This window comes from Embiotoca jacksoni, unplaced genomic scaffold, assembly GCF_022577435.1.
Source record: "Embiotoca jacksoni isolate LCO1_2020_lvr unplaced genomic scaffold, fEmbJac1.0.p SCAF_42, whole genome shotgun sequence".
NCBI classification, from domain to species: domain Eukaryota; kingdom Metazoa; phylum Chordata; class Actinopteri; family Embiotocidae; genus Embiotoca; species Embiotoca jacksoni.
In genome coordinates this window covers 3,036,548-3,051,761 of record NW_027185395.1, presented here as the reverse complement: position 1 = coordinate 3,051,761, position 15,214 = coordinate 3,036,548, and the positions used below count along the sequence as shown (strand labels likewise).

Sequence of the window (15,214 nt, the reverse complement as noted above, 5' to 3'; positions counted from 1 at the left end):
AGAGGAGAGGGACCATCCAGCTTGTTATTAGCTCTCAGTTAAAAAGACAGCATCTGTGATGGTACAGGGATGCATTAGTGCACATGGCATGGGTAGATTGAACATCTGGAAGGAACCATTAATGCTGAATGATATATTCAGGTTTGACATATGCTGCCATCCAGACAACGTCTCTTTCAGGGAAGGTCTTGTTTATTTCAGCAGAACAATCAGGCAAGAATGGGACCATATTTCACTTTCAAAACTCCAGAAATTGTTCTCTTCAATTCCCAAACGATTACAGAGTGTTGTTAAAAGAAGAGGTGATGCAGCACAGTGGTGAACATGAACCTGTCCCAACTTTATAGAGATGTGTTGCTGTCATCAAATTCTAAGTTAGCAGATATTTTTATAAAAGTTCTCAGTTTCAACATTTGATATGTTGTCTTTAGTCTATGTGTAATTAAATATGAGTTCACATGAGTTACAAATCATAGCGTTCTGTTTTCATTTAGCTGCTGATTTTTTCAGCAGAACAACATCCAACCACATTCTGCACGTATTCTAACAGCATGGCTCCGTAGTAGAAGAGTCCGGCTGATAAACTGGCCTCCTGCAGTCCCTGGGCCTCATCGACTTTGCATATGATCCATACTAAAAGTGTACTTGTATACAAAAAGCCAAAAATGACATGCGCAAAAAAATATTCAGATTTCTAAAATCGTGCAAACATCTGCTGTGAATGTTCCTTTTATAAATCACAACCCAACATGTTGCCACCACGGTGTCCTCCTTGTGTTCACGACAGCAGTTCCACACACAAAACTACATTCAATTATATACACAATAAGAAGCAGGTTTTCTCGCCAAAATGTTTTTATAAAATCTCGTCTTTTTGCGTGGGGAGCGACGTACGTCTCTTTCAGGCCCCGTTTGGTGCGAACGTTTACAGTGTTGTTAAAACAAGAGACGATGCAGCACAGTGGTAAACATGACCCCGTCACTACTTTATAGAGATGTGTTGCTGCCATCAAATTCAAAATGATCGGATATTTTTTTTATAAAACAATAAAAAAAAAAACTTTCAGTTTCAACATTTGATACGTTGTCTTTGGTCTATTTTCAGTTAAATAGGAGTTTATTTGATTTACAAATCACTACATTGTGTTTTTATTTACATGCGTACATCTGCTCCAGACTTCACGAGGAAAGTGACAGATATGTTTGTTTTTTTACTTCCAGCCTGTAATTATGTCCTTTTTAAAATGTGATGGTTGATTGTGGCGTCCACTCATTCCTCCTGAACAAGACCTTTCACGAGGCTCCTGTTACAGTAGAAACGAGCGTACAGTGTTGTGTTGTGACACCTGGACACCGTCCTCGCTGTCTCCACAGATGCAGCAGCTCTTCTACGAGAACTACGAGCACAACAAGAAAGGCTTCATCGAAGAACTCAACAACGTCAAGATCTACAACGCCATCACGCTCCACCCCAACAAAAGCCCCGCCCACCAGTACCGGCTCCACAGCTTCATGCTGAGCCGCGAGATGTCGAGGCTTCGTTACCGCACCATCCGGCTGCACCGCGAGGGCCTGGTCATGAGTTCCCTCAGCGATGCGGAGGTCCTGTGGGAGGACCAGCAGCTGGGCGCGCCGCCTTCCTATATGCGCTATCAGCCCAGCGACAGAAACGACGTCATCGAGTGGGAGTTCCTGACGGGCCGCCACATTTACTCCGCCGTCGAAAACAAGGTGGCCCGGCAGAATCTCGGGAACTCACTCCGGGCGGCGCTCGAAGACGTCATACTGCAGGTCATGGACATGATTAACGAAAACTCCAAAACGCGAGGCCGCGTGATCGACTTCAAAGAGATCCAGTACGGCTACTACCGGGTGGACCCGGTGCACGGGGCCGAATACGTCTTAGATCTGCTGCTTCTCTACAAGAAACACAAGGGACGTAAAATCACGGTGCCGGTGAGACGGCACGCCTACCTGCAGCAGTCCTTCAGCCGGCCCTTCGTCACCGAAGCCGAAGAGGTCGACGTGGCTCAACTCGTGGCCGCCATCAACTCTGAATCCAAATCCTTGTCGTTCCTCTCCAACTCTCTCAAGTTCTTGTCCCCGTTCCAGTTCTACGACTCCAGCAGGGAGACGTGGGAGCCGAGCCAGCGGAAGGTCAACATCCTGGTCCCGCTGGCCGGTCGCTACGACGCCTTCGTCAACTTCATGGACAACTTCGAGAAAGTGTGTTTGACGCCCAAGCAAAACGTTAGGCTGTCCGTCGTCCTGGTGGACAACGAGAGCCATCGGAGCAGAAGGAGACATCTTCAGCTCCTCAAGGCCTACAACAGGAAGTATCCCAAAGCGGACCTGTCTGTCGTCCCCATGACGGGCAACTTTTCCCGCGGGCTGGCCCTGGAGCTGGGCTCCTCTCAGCTCCACAACCACTCGCTCCTCTTCTTCTGCGACGTGGACCTCATCTTTAGTGCCGACGCTTTGCAACGCTGCAGAGACAACGCCGTTCAGGGCCGACAGGTGTACTTCCCGGTGGTCTTTAGCCAGTACAACCCGAAGATGGTGTACGGTGAAAAGGCCCCGAGAGAAAACAAGTTCGTGCTCACCAAGAAAAGTGGCTTCTGGCGCGATTATGGCTTCGGGATCAGCTGTATTTTCAAGAGCGATTTAGTAACAGCCGGCGGCTTCGACACCTCCATCCTGGGCTGGGGCTTAGAGGACGTGGACCTGTTCACCAAACTCATTCATTCTGGTTTTAAAGTGTTACGCAGTCAAGAACCAGGAATGGTCCACATTTATCACCACGTCCACTGCAACACAAGTCTGGAACAGAAGCAGCACAAAATGTGCCTCGGGTCCAGAGCCAGTACGTTCGCGTCAACGATGCAGTTAGCGGAGCTGTGGCTGGAGAAACACATGGAGGCGGGCTATAACAGAACTTCATCCTGACCCAGACGGGGACGGACCAAACCAACGCACGCCACACGGGACGCACACTCACCTGACAACAGGTGGACCCACGTTGAAGCGGTCCAGAGGAGAGAGAACAGAACCAGTACAGCTGCTGCACTCCTCCGTTATACTACGTTATACTCCGTTATACTACGCTATACTTCGTTATCCACCTCCACACAGGTTGTCCAATGACGCTAATAGGAAGTCCGGTTGGGTGAACTGGGTTCCACATGTGCCAAACAGACGACCCAAAGATTGAGCTGTTTCACCCAGAAGAAGTGATCTCCGTGTAAAAAAAAAAGTACTCCTGGGAAACAATCAAAGGACAAATTCTCTGTTACAGATGAAGGCTCTGGATGTCGAGGCGGTGCTTCAGGGAAGGTGCACGATCTGGAGGTGTGTGTTTGTGTGTGAGTGGTGTGCCTGCTGTTGGAAGTGAGGCGTGTTCAGTCTCGGTCTGATAGAGATGTTAAACAACCGTTTGTATCCAGTCCGTTGATTGAACACGTGGAAACATGACGGACCTGCGACTCATGTAGAGGTCAGAGTTCATCTGAGCTTTCAAATTAATTTTGGCGTGAATTTAACATCCGCTTCTCTTCAGTCATTTTGTCGTGTTGTTGTTCCACTGTCCTCTTCCTCAAGAACACATCGGACCACCTTGTGCAGCCTCTCACTGATATCTCTCTAATATCTCACTGATATCACTGATATCTCACTGATATCTCTGATATCTGATGTCTGACTGATATCACTATCTCACTGATATCGACCTGCTGCCAACTCTTTAAATAAACTTGATGAAGAGCTTTAAATGATCATGTTCCCACACATGGTGTTCACATCAGAACCTTTCATCCTTTTCTTTCTTCTTACCAAACTCTTCACTTTTAAAGTGAACTTGTCTGGTTGTAACATGAATCCTAATTTAAAACATGGTGGATTTCTTCATGTGATGTCCTCATGTACCTGTATAGTTCCTGATGACCTGAGATCTCTACAGAGAAATTCACATTCCTACCACCAGAATCCATGAACATGTTCTGTTGTGAACTTCTGCAGCCACCAAGAAGACCTCAGAACGACCGGAGACTTATTTCTTCATTTGAGGAAACAGAAAGGAGATTTTAGATCGTAACTGCACCACATGGTTGTCCTTCTGGAAACTAACTGGGGATCTTTTTCATACATTCACTGTATGCTTTTATTATCAGAGCCGAGAAATGTCTATAAAACAGCTGTAAGAACAACTGATCATTTCTAATAAATGTTTCAACACATCTTTGAAGAGTGTCAGTGCTTTTAGGGGCTCACTGCTTTGGTTCTGTTGGGTTTCAGGAGATGATTGTTCCTGTTGTGGATCCGTTCCTGAGGAAAACAAGTTGTAAATCTTTTAAGATGCTGAAATCAAGCCGATCAGAACGAGGGGCACATCCTCCGAAACACTGAATCTAACACGTTAGTCATATAAACACTGAATCTAACACGTTAGTCATCATATAAACACTGAATCTAACATGTTAGTCATCATATAAACACTGAATCTAACATGTTAGTCATCATATAAACATTGAATGTAACACGTTAGTCATATAAACACTGAATCTAACACGTTAGTCATCATATAAACACTGAATCTAACATGTTAGTCATATAAACATTGAATCTAACACGTTAGTCATATAAACACTGAATCTAACATGTTAGTCATATAAACACTGAATTTAACATGTTAGTCATATAAACACTGAATCTAACATGTTAGTCATCATATAAACACTGAATTTAACATGTTAGTCATATAAACACTGAATCTAACATGTTAGTCATCATATAAACACTGAATTTAACATGTTAGTCATATAAACACTGAATCTAACATGTTAGTCATCATATAAACACTGAATTTAACATGTTAGTCATATAAACACTGAATCTAACATGTTAGTCATCATATAAACACTGAATCTAACATGTTAGTCATATAAACACTGAATCTAACACGTTAGTCATCATATAAACACTGAATCTAACACATTAGTCATCACATAAATCGCTGCGGGGTCTCTTCCCGCCTCTCGGACGATCCTCCCGGTTGTTGACGGTCCACTGCTGCGGACGTACTTCTACTCGGAGGAGATACCTGGAGGAGATGGGCGGGGCCTGCTCGCACAGCTGATGGTAGACACTGAGGTGTCCTACTTCTGTCGTGGACCGTGAATGCAGCACAGCTGATGACGTCGCAGCAGGGAGACAAACATGGCGTCCGGACAGCAGTGGGTGTTGGTGGAGATGGTGCAAGCCTTCTACGAGGTACGTGTTTCTCCTCCGAGGCTCTGTCGGCGGGAAATATGTCCCGACGAGTTCAGGCTCCTCGTGCGTTTACCTGCGTAGTGGTGTCGTCAGAGGTGTCCTGGGAAAGCTGTCCGGTGTGTCGGCGCCGAGGAGGAAGAACCCGGAAGTTGTCTGATTCCTGGACTTATTTGACACATTATAGGAGCTCCGCCAGTGTAATTAATCTGTAAAGTGTATTTTAATCCAGAGTCCTGCTGACGGATAAAACCACCGAAACACCAACATCAGGCTTTTATTTACCTTCAACATTACGTTATGTTCCGGGGAGCTGCCGGCAGGGGGCGCTCGGACCGCTCCGTCTGTTCACCGCTGACAGTGGAGCACTATGGAGCTCAGCACAGGTCCATCAGATCAGAACCAGGTTCCAGTGATCAGAACCTCCTGATTGATGGACAGGTGAACCGGTCTGATTGACACCTCTGCTCCTCTGTGCTACTGAAGTTGTGATGTCAGTGAGTCTGTCAGAGACTTTTAAAATATCTCCTGATAATTAAATAAATAAATAGTTAAACGATAAATAAATAAATAGATAAATGATAGATAAATAGTTAAACGATAGATAAATAAATAAATAGATACATGATAAATAAATGATCCAGTGAGATGAACATCATCAGCAGATTCAGACGCTGTGATGCTCAAAGAGTCTGAAGAAGACAAACGTTGATCTGAGCTGCTGGGAGACAGGAAACAGACTTTCAAAATAAAACTGTCTGTCCATGATCATCCAGAAAAAAAGGGGGGGGGGGGGGTCATGTTATGACACTAACAGCTGTCAGACAGCGAGAGAACACCTGACAGGTGACAGGAAGTGTGCTCACCTTCACCTGTGACTGCAGGTGTATTTGTAGACAGGAGTTCTACGTATGTTTCTGTTATATGTATATATGTTATATATTATATATAATTTGTGATCTGAACTCTTGGTCAGGCTCCTGCCTACCACCTGATCCTGGAGGGCATCCTCATTCTGTGGATCATCAGACTTCTGTTCTCCAAGACCTACAAACTCCACGAGACCTACCGACTGACCGAGAAGGTAGCGTCACACACAGCAGGGTGTGTGTGTGCATGCGTGTGTGTGTGTGTGTATGTGTGTGTCACTAATCAGCTGTCACATGGATCTATACTTACAGGAGAAGGAGGACCTGATAGAGGAGTGGCAGCCCGAGCCTCTGGTCCCCCCCGCCTCCAGAGACCACCCCCCCCCTCAGCTATGATGTCGTTTCAGGGTAAAACACACAGGACATGTTTTTATATACAGTGGGTACAGAAAGTATTCAGACCCCTTTAAATTTTTCACTCTTTGTTTCATTGCAGCCATTTGCTAAAATCAAAAAAGTTCATTTTATTTCTCATTAATGTACACTCAGCACCCCATCTTGACAGAAAAAAACAGAAATGTAGAAATTTGTGCAAATTTATTAAAAAAAGAAAAACTGAAATATCACATGGTCATAAGTATTCAGACCCTTTGCTCAGTATTGAGTAGAAGCACCCTTTTGAGCGAGTACAGCCATGAGTCTTCTTGGGAATGATGCAACAAGCTTTTCACACCTGGATTTGGGGATCCTCTGCCATTCTTCCTTGCAGATCCTCTCCAGTTCCGTCAGGTTGGATGGTGAACGTTGGCGGACAGCCATTTTCAGGTCTCTCCAGAGATGCTCAATTGGGTTTAGGTCAGGGCTCTGGCTGGGCCAGTCAAGAATGGTCACAGAGTTGTTCCGAAGCCACTCCTTTGTTATTTTAGCTGTGTGCTTAGGGTCATTGTCTTGTTGGAAGGTGAACCTTCGGCCCAGTCTGAGGTCCAGAGCACTCTGGAAGAGGTTTTCTTCCAGGATATCTCTGTACTTGGCCGCATTCATCTTTCCTTCAGTTGCAACCAGTCGTCCTGTCCCTGCAGCTGAAAAACACCCCCATAGCATGATGCTGCCACCACCATGTTTCACTGTTGGGATTGTATTGGGCAGGTGATGAGCAGTGCCTGGTTTTCTCCACACATACCGCTTAGAATTAACGCCAACAAGTTCAATCTTGGTCTCATCAGACCAGAGAATCTTATTTCTCATAGTCTGGGAGTCCTTCATGTGTTTTTTGGCAAACTCTATGCGGGCTTTCATATGTCTTGCACTGAGGAGAGGCTTCCGTCGGGCCACTCTGCCATAAAGCCCCGACTGGTGGAGGGCTGCAGTGATAGTTGACTTTGTGGAACTTTCTCCCATCTCCCTACTGCATCTCTGGAGCTCAGCCACAGTGATCTTTGGGTTCTTCTTTACCTCTCTCACCAAGGCTCTTCTCCCACGATTGCTCAGTTTGGCTGGACGGCCAGGTCTAGAAAGAGTTCTGGTCGTCCCAAACTTCTTCCATTTAAGGATTATGGAGGCCACTGTGCTCTTAGGAACCTTGAGTGCTGCAGAAATTATTTTGTAACCTTGGCCAGATCTGTGCCTTGCCACAATTCTGTCTCTGAGCTCCTTGGACAGTTCCTTCGACCTCATGATTCTCATTTGCTCTGACATGCACTGTGAGCTGTAAGGTCTTATATAGACAGGTGTGTGCCTTTCCTAATCAAGTCCAATCAGTTTAATTAAACACAGCTGGACTCCAATGAAGGAGTAGAACCATCTCAAGGAGGATCAGAAGAAATGGACAGCATGCGAGTTAAATATGAGTGTCACAGCAAAGGGTCTGAATACTTATGACCATGTGATATTTCAGTTTTTCTTTTTTTAATAAATTTGCACAAATTTCTACATTCCTGTTTTTTTTCTGTCAAGATGGGGTGCTGAGTGTACATTAATGAGAAATAAAATGAACTTTTTTGATTTTAGCAAATGGCTGCAATGGAACAAAGAGTGAAAAATTTAAAGGGGTCTGAATACTTTCTGTACCCACTGTATATATATATATACATACATACATACATACATACATACACACATATATATATACATACATATACAGCTCAGTATATATACATAGACTTAAAACTGCTCTGTGTGTGTGTGTGTGTGTGTCTGTGTTTTATTAGACTGAAGCTCTACAGTAAAAACACACTGTTTCCATGGTTTCCATTGCAGACCTACGAGCCACAAAATCATCATCAACGGAAAAGAGTGTGTCAACTTTGCATCGTTTAACTTCCTGGGTCTCCTTGACAACGAGCGGGTGAAGGTCAGGTGTTCGTCCAGCTGCTCTCTTAAGTGAATCGCTCTTCGATCGGACCTTTGACTGAATATTTCTTCTCTCCTCCTTCAGCAAAAGGCCCTGGCGTCGCTGAAGAAATACGGAGTGGGCACGTGTGGACCGCGAGGGTTCTACGGGACGTTTGGTGGGTCAAAAGTTCAGCTTCTGATCTCCTACTAACGCTCCAGGTCCGGTTCTATTAACGCTCCAGGTCCGGTTCTATTAACGTTCCAGGTCCGGTTTCATTAACGCTCCAGGTCCGGTTCCACTAGCACTCCAGGTCCGGTTCTAAAAACGCTCCAGGTCCGATTCTATTAACGCTCCAGGTCCGAATCGACTAACGCTCCAGATCCGGTTCTACTAACGCTCCAGGTCCGGTTCTATTAGCGCTCCAGGTCCAGTTTTATTAACGCTCCAGGTCCGGTTCTATTAGCGCTCCAGGTCCAGTTTTATTAACGCTCCAGGTCTGTATCTACTAACGCTCCAGATCCGGTTCTACTAACGCTCCAGGTCCGGTTCTATTAGCGCTCCAGGTCCAGTTTTATTAACGCTCCAGGTCCGGTTCTATTAGCGCTCCAGGTCCAGTTTTATTAACGCTCCAGGTCTGTATCTACTAACGCTCCAGATCCGGTTCTACTAACGCTCCAGGTCCGGTTCTATTAGCGCTGTCTGGTTCCTCCAGAGATGGAGTCTCAGTCATGTGACGGCGGACTTACCGTCTGGTTCCTCCACAGATGTTCACCTGGAGCTCGAGAGTCGTCTGGCCAAATTCATGAAGACAGAAGAGGCCATCATCTACTCGTACGGCTTCGCGACCATCGCGAGCGCCATCCCGGCGTACTCCAAGAGGGGCGACATCATCTTTGTGTAAGAAACCCACATACATGTTACATGTTACATATGAACACATATGTTTACATAGAAGATGAACACACACACACACACACACACACACACACACACACACACACACACACACACGTCTGCAGCCTGCTGTTGTGAAACTGCTGGATGTGCGGTTCTGGCTCTGACGTCCGTGGTTCTGGTTCTGGTGTCCAGGGATGAAGCGGCCTGTTTCTCCATCCAGAAAGGCCTCCAGGCGTCCCGCAGCTTCATCAAGTACTTCAAACACAACGACCTGGAGGATCTGGAGCGGCTGCTGAAGGAGCAGCAGCAGGAGGACCAGAAGGTTAGTAGGAGCTGTGGGCTCTTCACCTGTTCAGGTAACCTCAGCGTTGTTGGAGAAACGCCACACGGACTCACACGCTGTGTCTCTGCCGCAGAATCCTCGTAAAGCTCGAGTGACCCGCAAGTTCATTGTGGTGGAGGGGCTGTACATGAACACGGCCGACATCTGTCCTCTGCCCGAGCTGGTACGTACAACGTGGTGGACTCCTCCTGGTGTCCAGCCGGGGGCGCTGTGGAGGTGGTCTGGGTGTACTGGTGATGTCCAGGCCTGTCTGTAACGGTTCTGACTGTGTTAGCAGAGTAAACATGAACACCACAGTGTGACGAACAGCCTCAGCTACTGATCTTGAGAGACTGAAGCTGCTGTCAATCAAACACCTTTGACCTCAGTGTCTCTCTGTGACCTCAGTGTCTCTGCTGTATTTGTTCACGTCCTGAGTGTTTGTGATCGTCAGGTGAAGCTCAAGTACAAGTACAAGGTGCGGATCTTCCTGGAGGAGAGCATGTCGTTCGGTGTGTTGGGAGATCATGGCCGCGGAGTCACAGAACACTTTGGAGTCAGTGTGAGTACGCTCGGCTTTAAAACCCACAGACGGTACCGACCAGTCTGCACATCCACGTAAAGAATAAATCCATGAGTGTGTGGCTCTGACCTGTACTCATGATGATCATGTATGAATCATACGTGCAGATCGATGACATCGACCTGATCAGTGCCAACATGGAGAACGCGGTGGCCTCCATCGGGGGCTTCTGCTGTGGACGCTCCTTCGTCATCGACCACCAGGTGAGAACAACCAACATCGGCTGTGGTTGGTCCCCACAGAGACAGGTGTCTCCGTCCACTCAGTGTCTCTCATCGGAGGACATCGGCTGATCCGGTAAACGGTCCTGTGTGTTTCAGCGCCTGTCGGGACAGGGCTATTGTTTCTCCGCCTCGCTGCCTCCCATGCTGGCTGCTGCTGCCATCGAGGCTCTGAACATCATGGAGGAGGATCCAGGTACGCCGTCTGTCTCCCTGCACACCTCTACACACCTGTCCAGGTGCACAGGGCTTTTTCATTTCTGACTCCTGCTGTCTTGTGTTCTGCAGATATTTTCACCGTGCTGAGAGAAAAGTGCCAACATGTCTACAAGGCCTTACAGGGGTGAGTTCATAAGCACCCTGTTGTTTTTTCCATGGTTGGACTGTTTCTTTGTAACGACCTCATTTACCTGTGACTTTACCTGGAGGGTTGGATTTCACTGTGGAGGTACTGACTGAGGATGTGAGGTCCTTCTACTGAACACACGAACATCCTTTATTTCCTGAAGGACACAGAGAATGACAGTTTGGTGTCTCAGGTGTTTCTGGTACAGGTGCAAAATGAGAATCAATACGAACCTCCACTGGACCTGAATCAGTAAACAGCTGCTTTATCGACACAGTTCAGTCTGCAGTGAGTCTCTACTTCCTGTCCAGTTCAGTCTGCAGTGACTCCCTACTTCCTGTCCAGTTCAGTCTGCATTTTAGCTGAGCTCCAGGTGGGACAGACCACACCCACTTCATGAGGTAGACCCTGCTGGTACCGGGTCGGACCTCCAGCACTCCTCAGATTGTGATCCACCTTCACACACAGCTGCTGCAGATGAGTTGTGTGTCCAGATTGTGTTGTTGAACGTGTGTGTGTGTGTGTGTGTGTGTGTGTGTGCGTGTGCGTGTGACAGAACTGCGGGTCTGAAGCTGGTGGGGGAACCGTTCGCTCCGGCTCTTCACCTGCAGCTGCAGAAAGGTTCAGGCTGCAGAGACGCCGACATGCAGCTGCTGCGCTCTGTCGTAGATTACGTAAGTCCTCATCACATCCACACACATGTTGTTGGAGACACGCGTGTTCAGATGAGGAGACGTGTTCAGAGAGGCAGGTCAGACTACAAAGAGGAAACAGCTGTTTATCTCCTCCAGTTCACTGGTTGGTTGTTGCTCCGGGTCTCATCCACTCTGTGATGTGTTTCAGTGTTTGGAGAGACACGTGGCTCTGACCCTCGCACGCTACCTGGAGAAGGAGGAGCGCTTCCTCCCCCCGCCCAGGTAACGGACGAAAATAGTCCCAACAGGAACTCTGTTCTTCTGTTTGATGTTGACCAACTGTTTCAGGAAGTAACTGCTCTGTAGAGATAAAAACCCTGCATCTGTGAGACATGTTGAATATTTTTTTATATTTCAGATGCAGTGTTGGTTGGACAATAAGACAAATAGAAATGAATACAAGACTTATGGTCCAACGGGGACAGTTAACTGTTTTATACTTAATCTGCATTTAAAGATGTAATTTCAAATGAAAGTTTTCTGTCTGGTCATAGTCTGATGATTACATTTAAACATCTGGAAGACTAGGAACTGAAGAGAGGAGTAGGAACTAAAGAGAGGAGAGTGGGAACTAAAGAGAGAAGGGTGGGAACTAAAAAGAGGAGAGTGGGAACTAAAGAGAAGAGGATGAGAACTAAAGATAGAAGGGTGGGAACTAAAGCGAGGAGGGTAGCAACTAAAGAGAGGAGGGTGGCAACTGATGAGAAAAGTGGGAACTAGAGAGAGGAGAGTGGGAACTAAAGAGAAGAGAGAGGGAACTAAAGCAAGGAGGGTGGGAACTAAAGAGAGGAGGGTGGCAACTGATGAGAAAAGTGGGAACTAGAGAGAGGAGAGTGGGAACTAAAGAGAAGAGAGAGGGAACTAAAGCAAGGAGGGTGGGAACTAAAGAGACTAGGATGGGACCTAAAGCGAGTAGAGTGGGAACTAAAGAGAGGAGAGTGGGAACTGATGGTTTCCAGTTTATTAAATAGCAAACTGGGTGCAGAGCGACTTTAGTGAACGTTGGTAGAACCTCATCAGGATGCAGGTGGACATGTGAAGTGAGAGGACTCCAGATGTTTGAATGGAGTTGCATGTGGAGAAGACGTCAGCCTTGACACTGTCCTGCTGCGTCTGTCTGTGTCCTCAGCGTCCGAGTGGTGGTGACCATCGAGCAGACTGCAGAGGACATCCAGAAGGCGGTGTCCTGCATCAGAGAGGCAGCTGCAGCCTTCCTGCAGTGACAGCAGCATCATGGAGTCTCCACCACCGAGCAGCTGCTCTCCTCCAGACTGACCTCTGCTCTCACTGTCTCATCCAGCAGCCTGCTGCCATCTCAGTAACCCTCTGACGTCTTCTCGTGTCATACGACGGACATCTTCTCATGTGTCATACGACGTGGCGGACGTCTTCTCATGAATCATACGACGTGTGGACCTCCAGCAGGACTGTCAGCAGCCAATAAAAGGCCTCCTAACACGAACACAGAAGAAGTTGCAGATGTCCCGACCAATAGACTTTTCATGAACCGACCAAAGAAGACAGTTTGATTTAAGAAGCTGTCGTTCCTCAACTGAACTGATGGAGGGTTTTTATACAGCTTGGATTTTTACACCTGATTCTGTTCCGATGTTTTTGTTGTGTTCGAAGTCTCTGAGCTCGCTCACTGAACATTAATCAATCTTATTCAACTGAACATTAATCAATCTTATTCAACTGAACATTAATCAATCTTATTCAACTGAACATTAATCAATCTGATTCAACTGAACATTAATCAATCTGATTCAACTGAACATCAATAAATCTGATTCAACTGAATATTATAGTTAGCTATATTTAGTCATAGTCATGGTTATAGTTATTGTTATTGTTACATTTATAGTCATAGTTATAGTTGTAGTTATATTTATAGTCATAGTTGTGTATATAGTTATAGTTATAATCATAGTTATAGTATAACCTGTAACAGGCCAAGAAAAAAAATATGTCTACAGACCCTCCTCCTCCTCTGTCTCCTCCACCATCTACAGACCCTCCTCCTCCTGTCTTCTCCACCATCTACAGACCCTCCTCCTCCTCTGTCTCCTCCACCATCTACAGACCCTCCTCCTCTGTCTCCTCCACCATCTACAGACCAGCCTCCTGTTTCCTCCACCATGTACAGATCCTCCTCCTCTGTCTCCTCCACCATCTACAGACCCTCCTCCTCCTCTACCTCCTCCTCTGTTTCCTCCACCATCTGCAGACTCTCCTCCTGTTTCCTCCACCATCTACGGACCCTCCTCCTCCTCTATCTCCTCCACCATCTACAGACCCTCCTCCTCCTCTATCTCCTCCACCATCTACAGACCCTCCTCCTCTGCTGTTTCCTCCACCATCTACAGACTCTCCTCCTCCTCTGTCTCCTCCACCATCTACAGACCCTCCTCCTCCTCTGTCTCCTCCACCATCTACAGACCCTCCTCCTTCTCTGTCTCCTCCACCATCTACAGACCCTCCTCCTCCTCTGTCTCCTCCACCATCTACAGACCCTCCTCCTGTTTCCTCCACCATCTACAGACCCTCCTCCTCTGTCTCCTCCACCATCTACAGACCCTCCTCCTCCTCTGTCTCCTCCACCATCTACAGACCCTCCTTCTCTAACTCCTCCACCATCTACAGACCCTCCTCCTCCTCTGTCTCCTCCACCATCTAAAGACCCTCCTCCTCTATCTCCTCCACCATCTACAGACCCTCCTCCTCTGTCTCCTCCACCATCTACAGACCCTCCTCCTCTGTCTCCTCCACCATCTACAGACCCTCCTCCTCTGTCTCCTCCACCATCTACAGACCCTCCTCCTCTGTGTCCTCCACCATCTACAGACCCTCCTCCTCTGTCTCCTCCACCATCTACAGACTCTCCTCCTGTTTCCTCCACCATCTACAGACCCTCCTCCTCCTCTGTCTCCTCCACCATCTACAGACCCTCCTCCTCCTCTGTCTCCTCCACCATCTACAGACCCTCCTCCTCCTCTGTCTCCTCCACCATTTACAGACCTTCCTCCTCCTCTGTCTCCTCCACCATCTACAGACCCTCCTCCTCCGCTGTTTCCTCCACCATCTACAGACCCTCCTCCTCCGCTGTTTCCTCCACCATCTACAGACCCTCCTCCTCCTCTGTGTCCTCCACCATCTACAGACCCTCCTCCTCCGCTGTTTCCTCCACCATCTACAGCACCATCTTTGAGTTTGTCGCCCTCTGTCTGTGTTGCTTTCAGCTGCACCTCCTTTTCATGAAGTATCTCCATCCCAGCAGACTCTTTCATCCAACTCAAATACAGATTTAACAGCGAGGGATTATTTGAGGCTTTTTGACGAGAATTCCAGAAAACATGGTACTTATTCAGGAGTCTCTGCTACCTGTGAGGTCTTTCCTGAGTGACCCCAAAGTAAACACAAGAAAATGATGACTCATTATTATTATTAATATTTAATAATAGGAGAGATCCACGTGAAACTGTTGGAGCCCAGTCCCAGTTCGTCAGGGATGAGGCTTTTTGTTTGTTCCCACGATGTCTCCGGAGAAATGGACCACCTGGTGCTGCTGATACTGATCCTTCTTCTTTTCAATAGTTCTCACCGCTTCCTGATGCTGACTGGCTGCTCTGCAGCGTGTTTGGAAGCGTCGCTAAGCAACAGTGTACCTGCAGAGGGAAGGGTAGCTTA

The 15,214-nt window shown here is 47.2% G+C and overlaps 2 protein-coding genes across 2 annotated transcripts in view; both read left to right on the top strand.

The window, feature by feature from the left end:
• The window catches only part of LOC138210075 (chondroitin sulfate synthase 3-like), a 7,112-nt gene extending 2,880 nt beyond the window's left edge, over positions 1-4,232 (top strand). The window contains exon 3 of the mRNA XM_069169008.1: positions 1,375-4,232. Coding sequence (XP_069025109.1) covers positions 1,375-2,946 — 1,572 coding nt within the window. The 3' untranslated portion in view covers positions 2,947-4,232. The remainder of the gene's footprint in view (positions 1-1,374) is intronic.
• Positions 4,233-5,162: 930 nt separating this feature from the next.
• sptlc1 (serine palmitoyltransferase, long chain base subunit 1) lies at positions 5,163-13,338 on the top strand. Its single transcript, XM_069169004.1, is given in 16 exon segments — positions 5,163-5,265; positions 6,239-6,346; positions 6,444-6,509; positions 6,511-6,539; positions 8,388-8,481; positions 8,566-8,638; positions 9,228-9,360; positions 9,553-9,682; positions 9,777-9,866; positions 10,137-10,244; positions 10,373-10,468; positions 10,586-10,682; positions 10,775-10,829; positions 11,389-11,506; positions 11,676-11,749; positions 12,657-13,338. Coding segments are annotated over 16 exon segments (1,419 nt in total). The 5' UTR covers positions 5,163-5,211; the 3' UTR covers positions 12,751-13,338.
• The last annotated feature ends 1,876 nt before the right edge of the window (positions 13,339-15,214 follow it).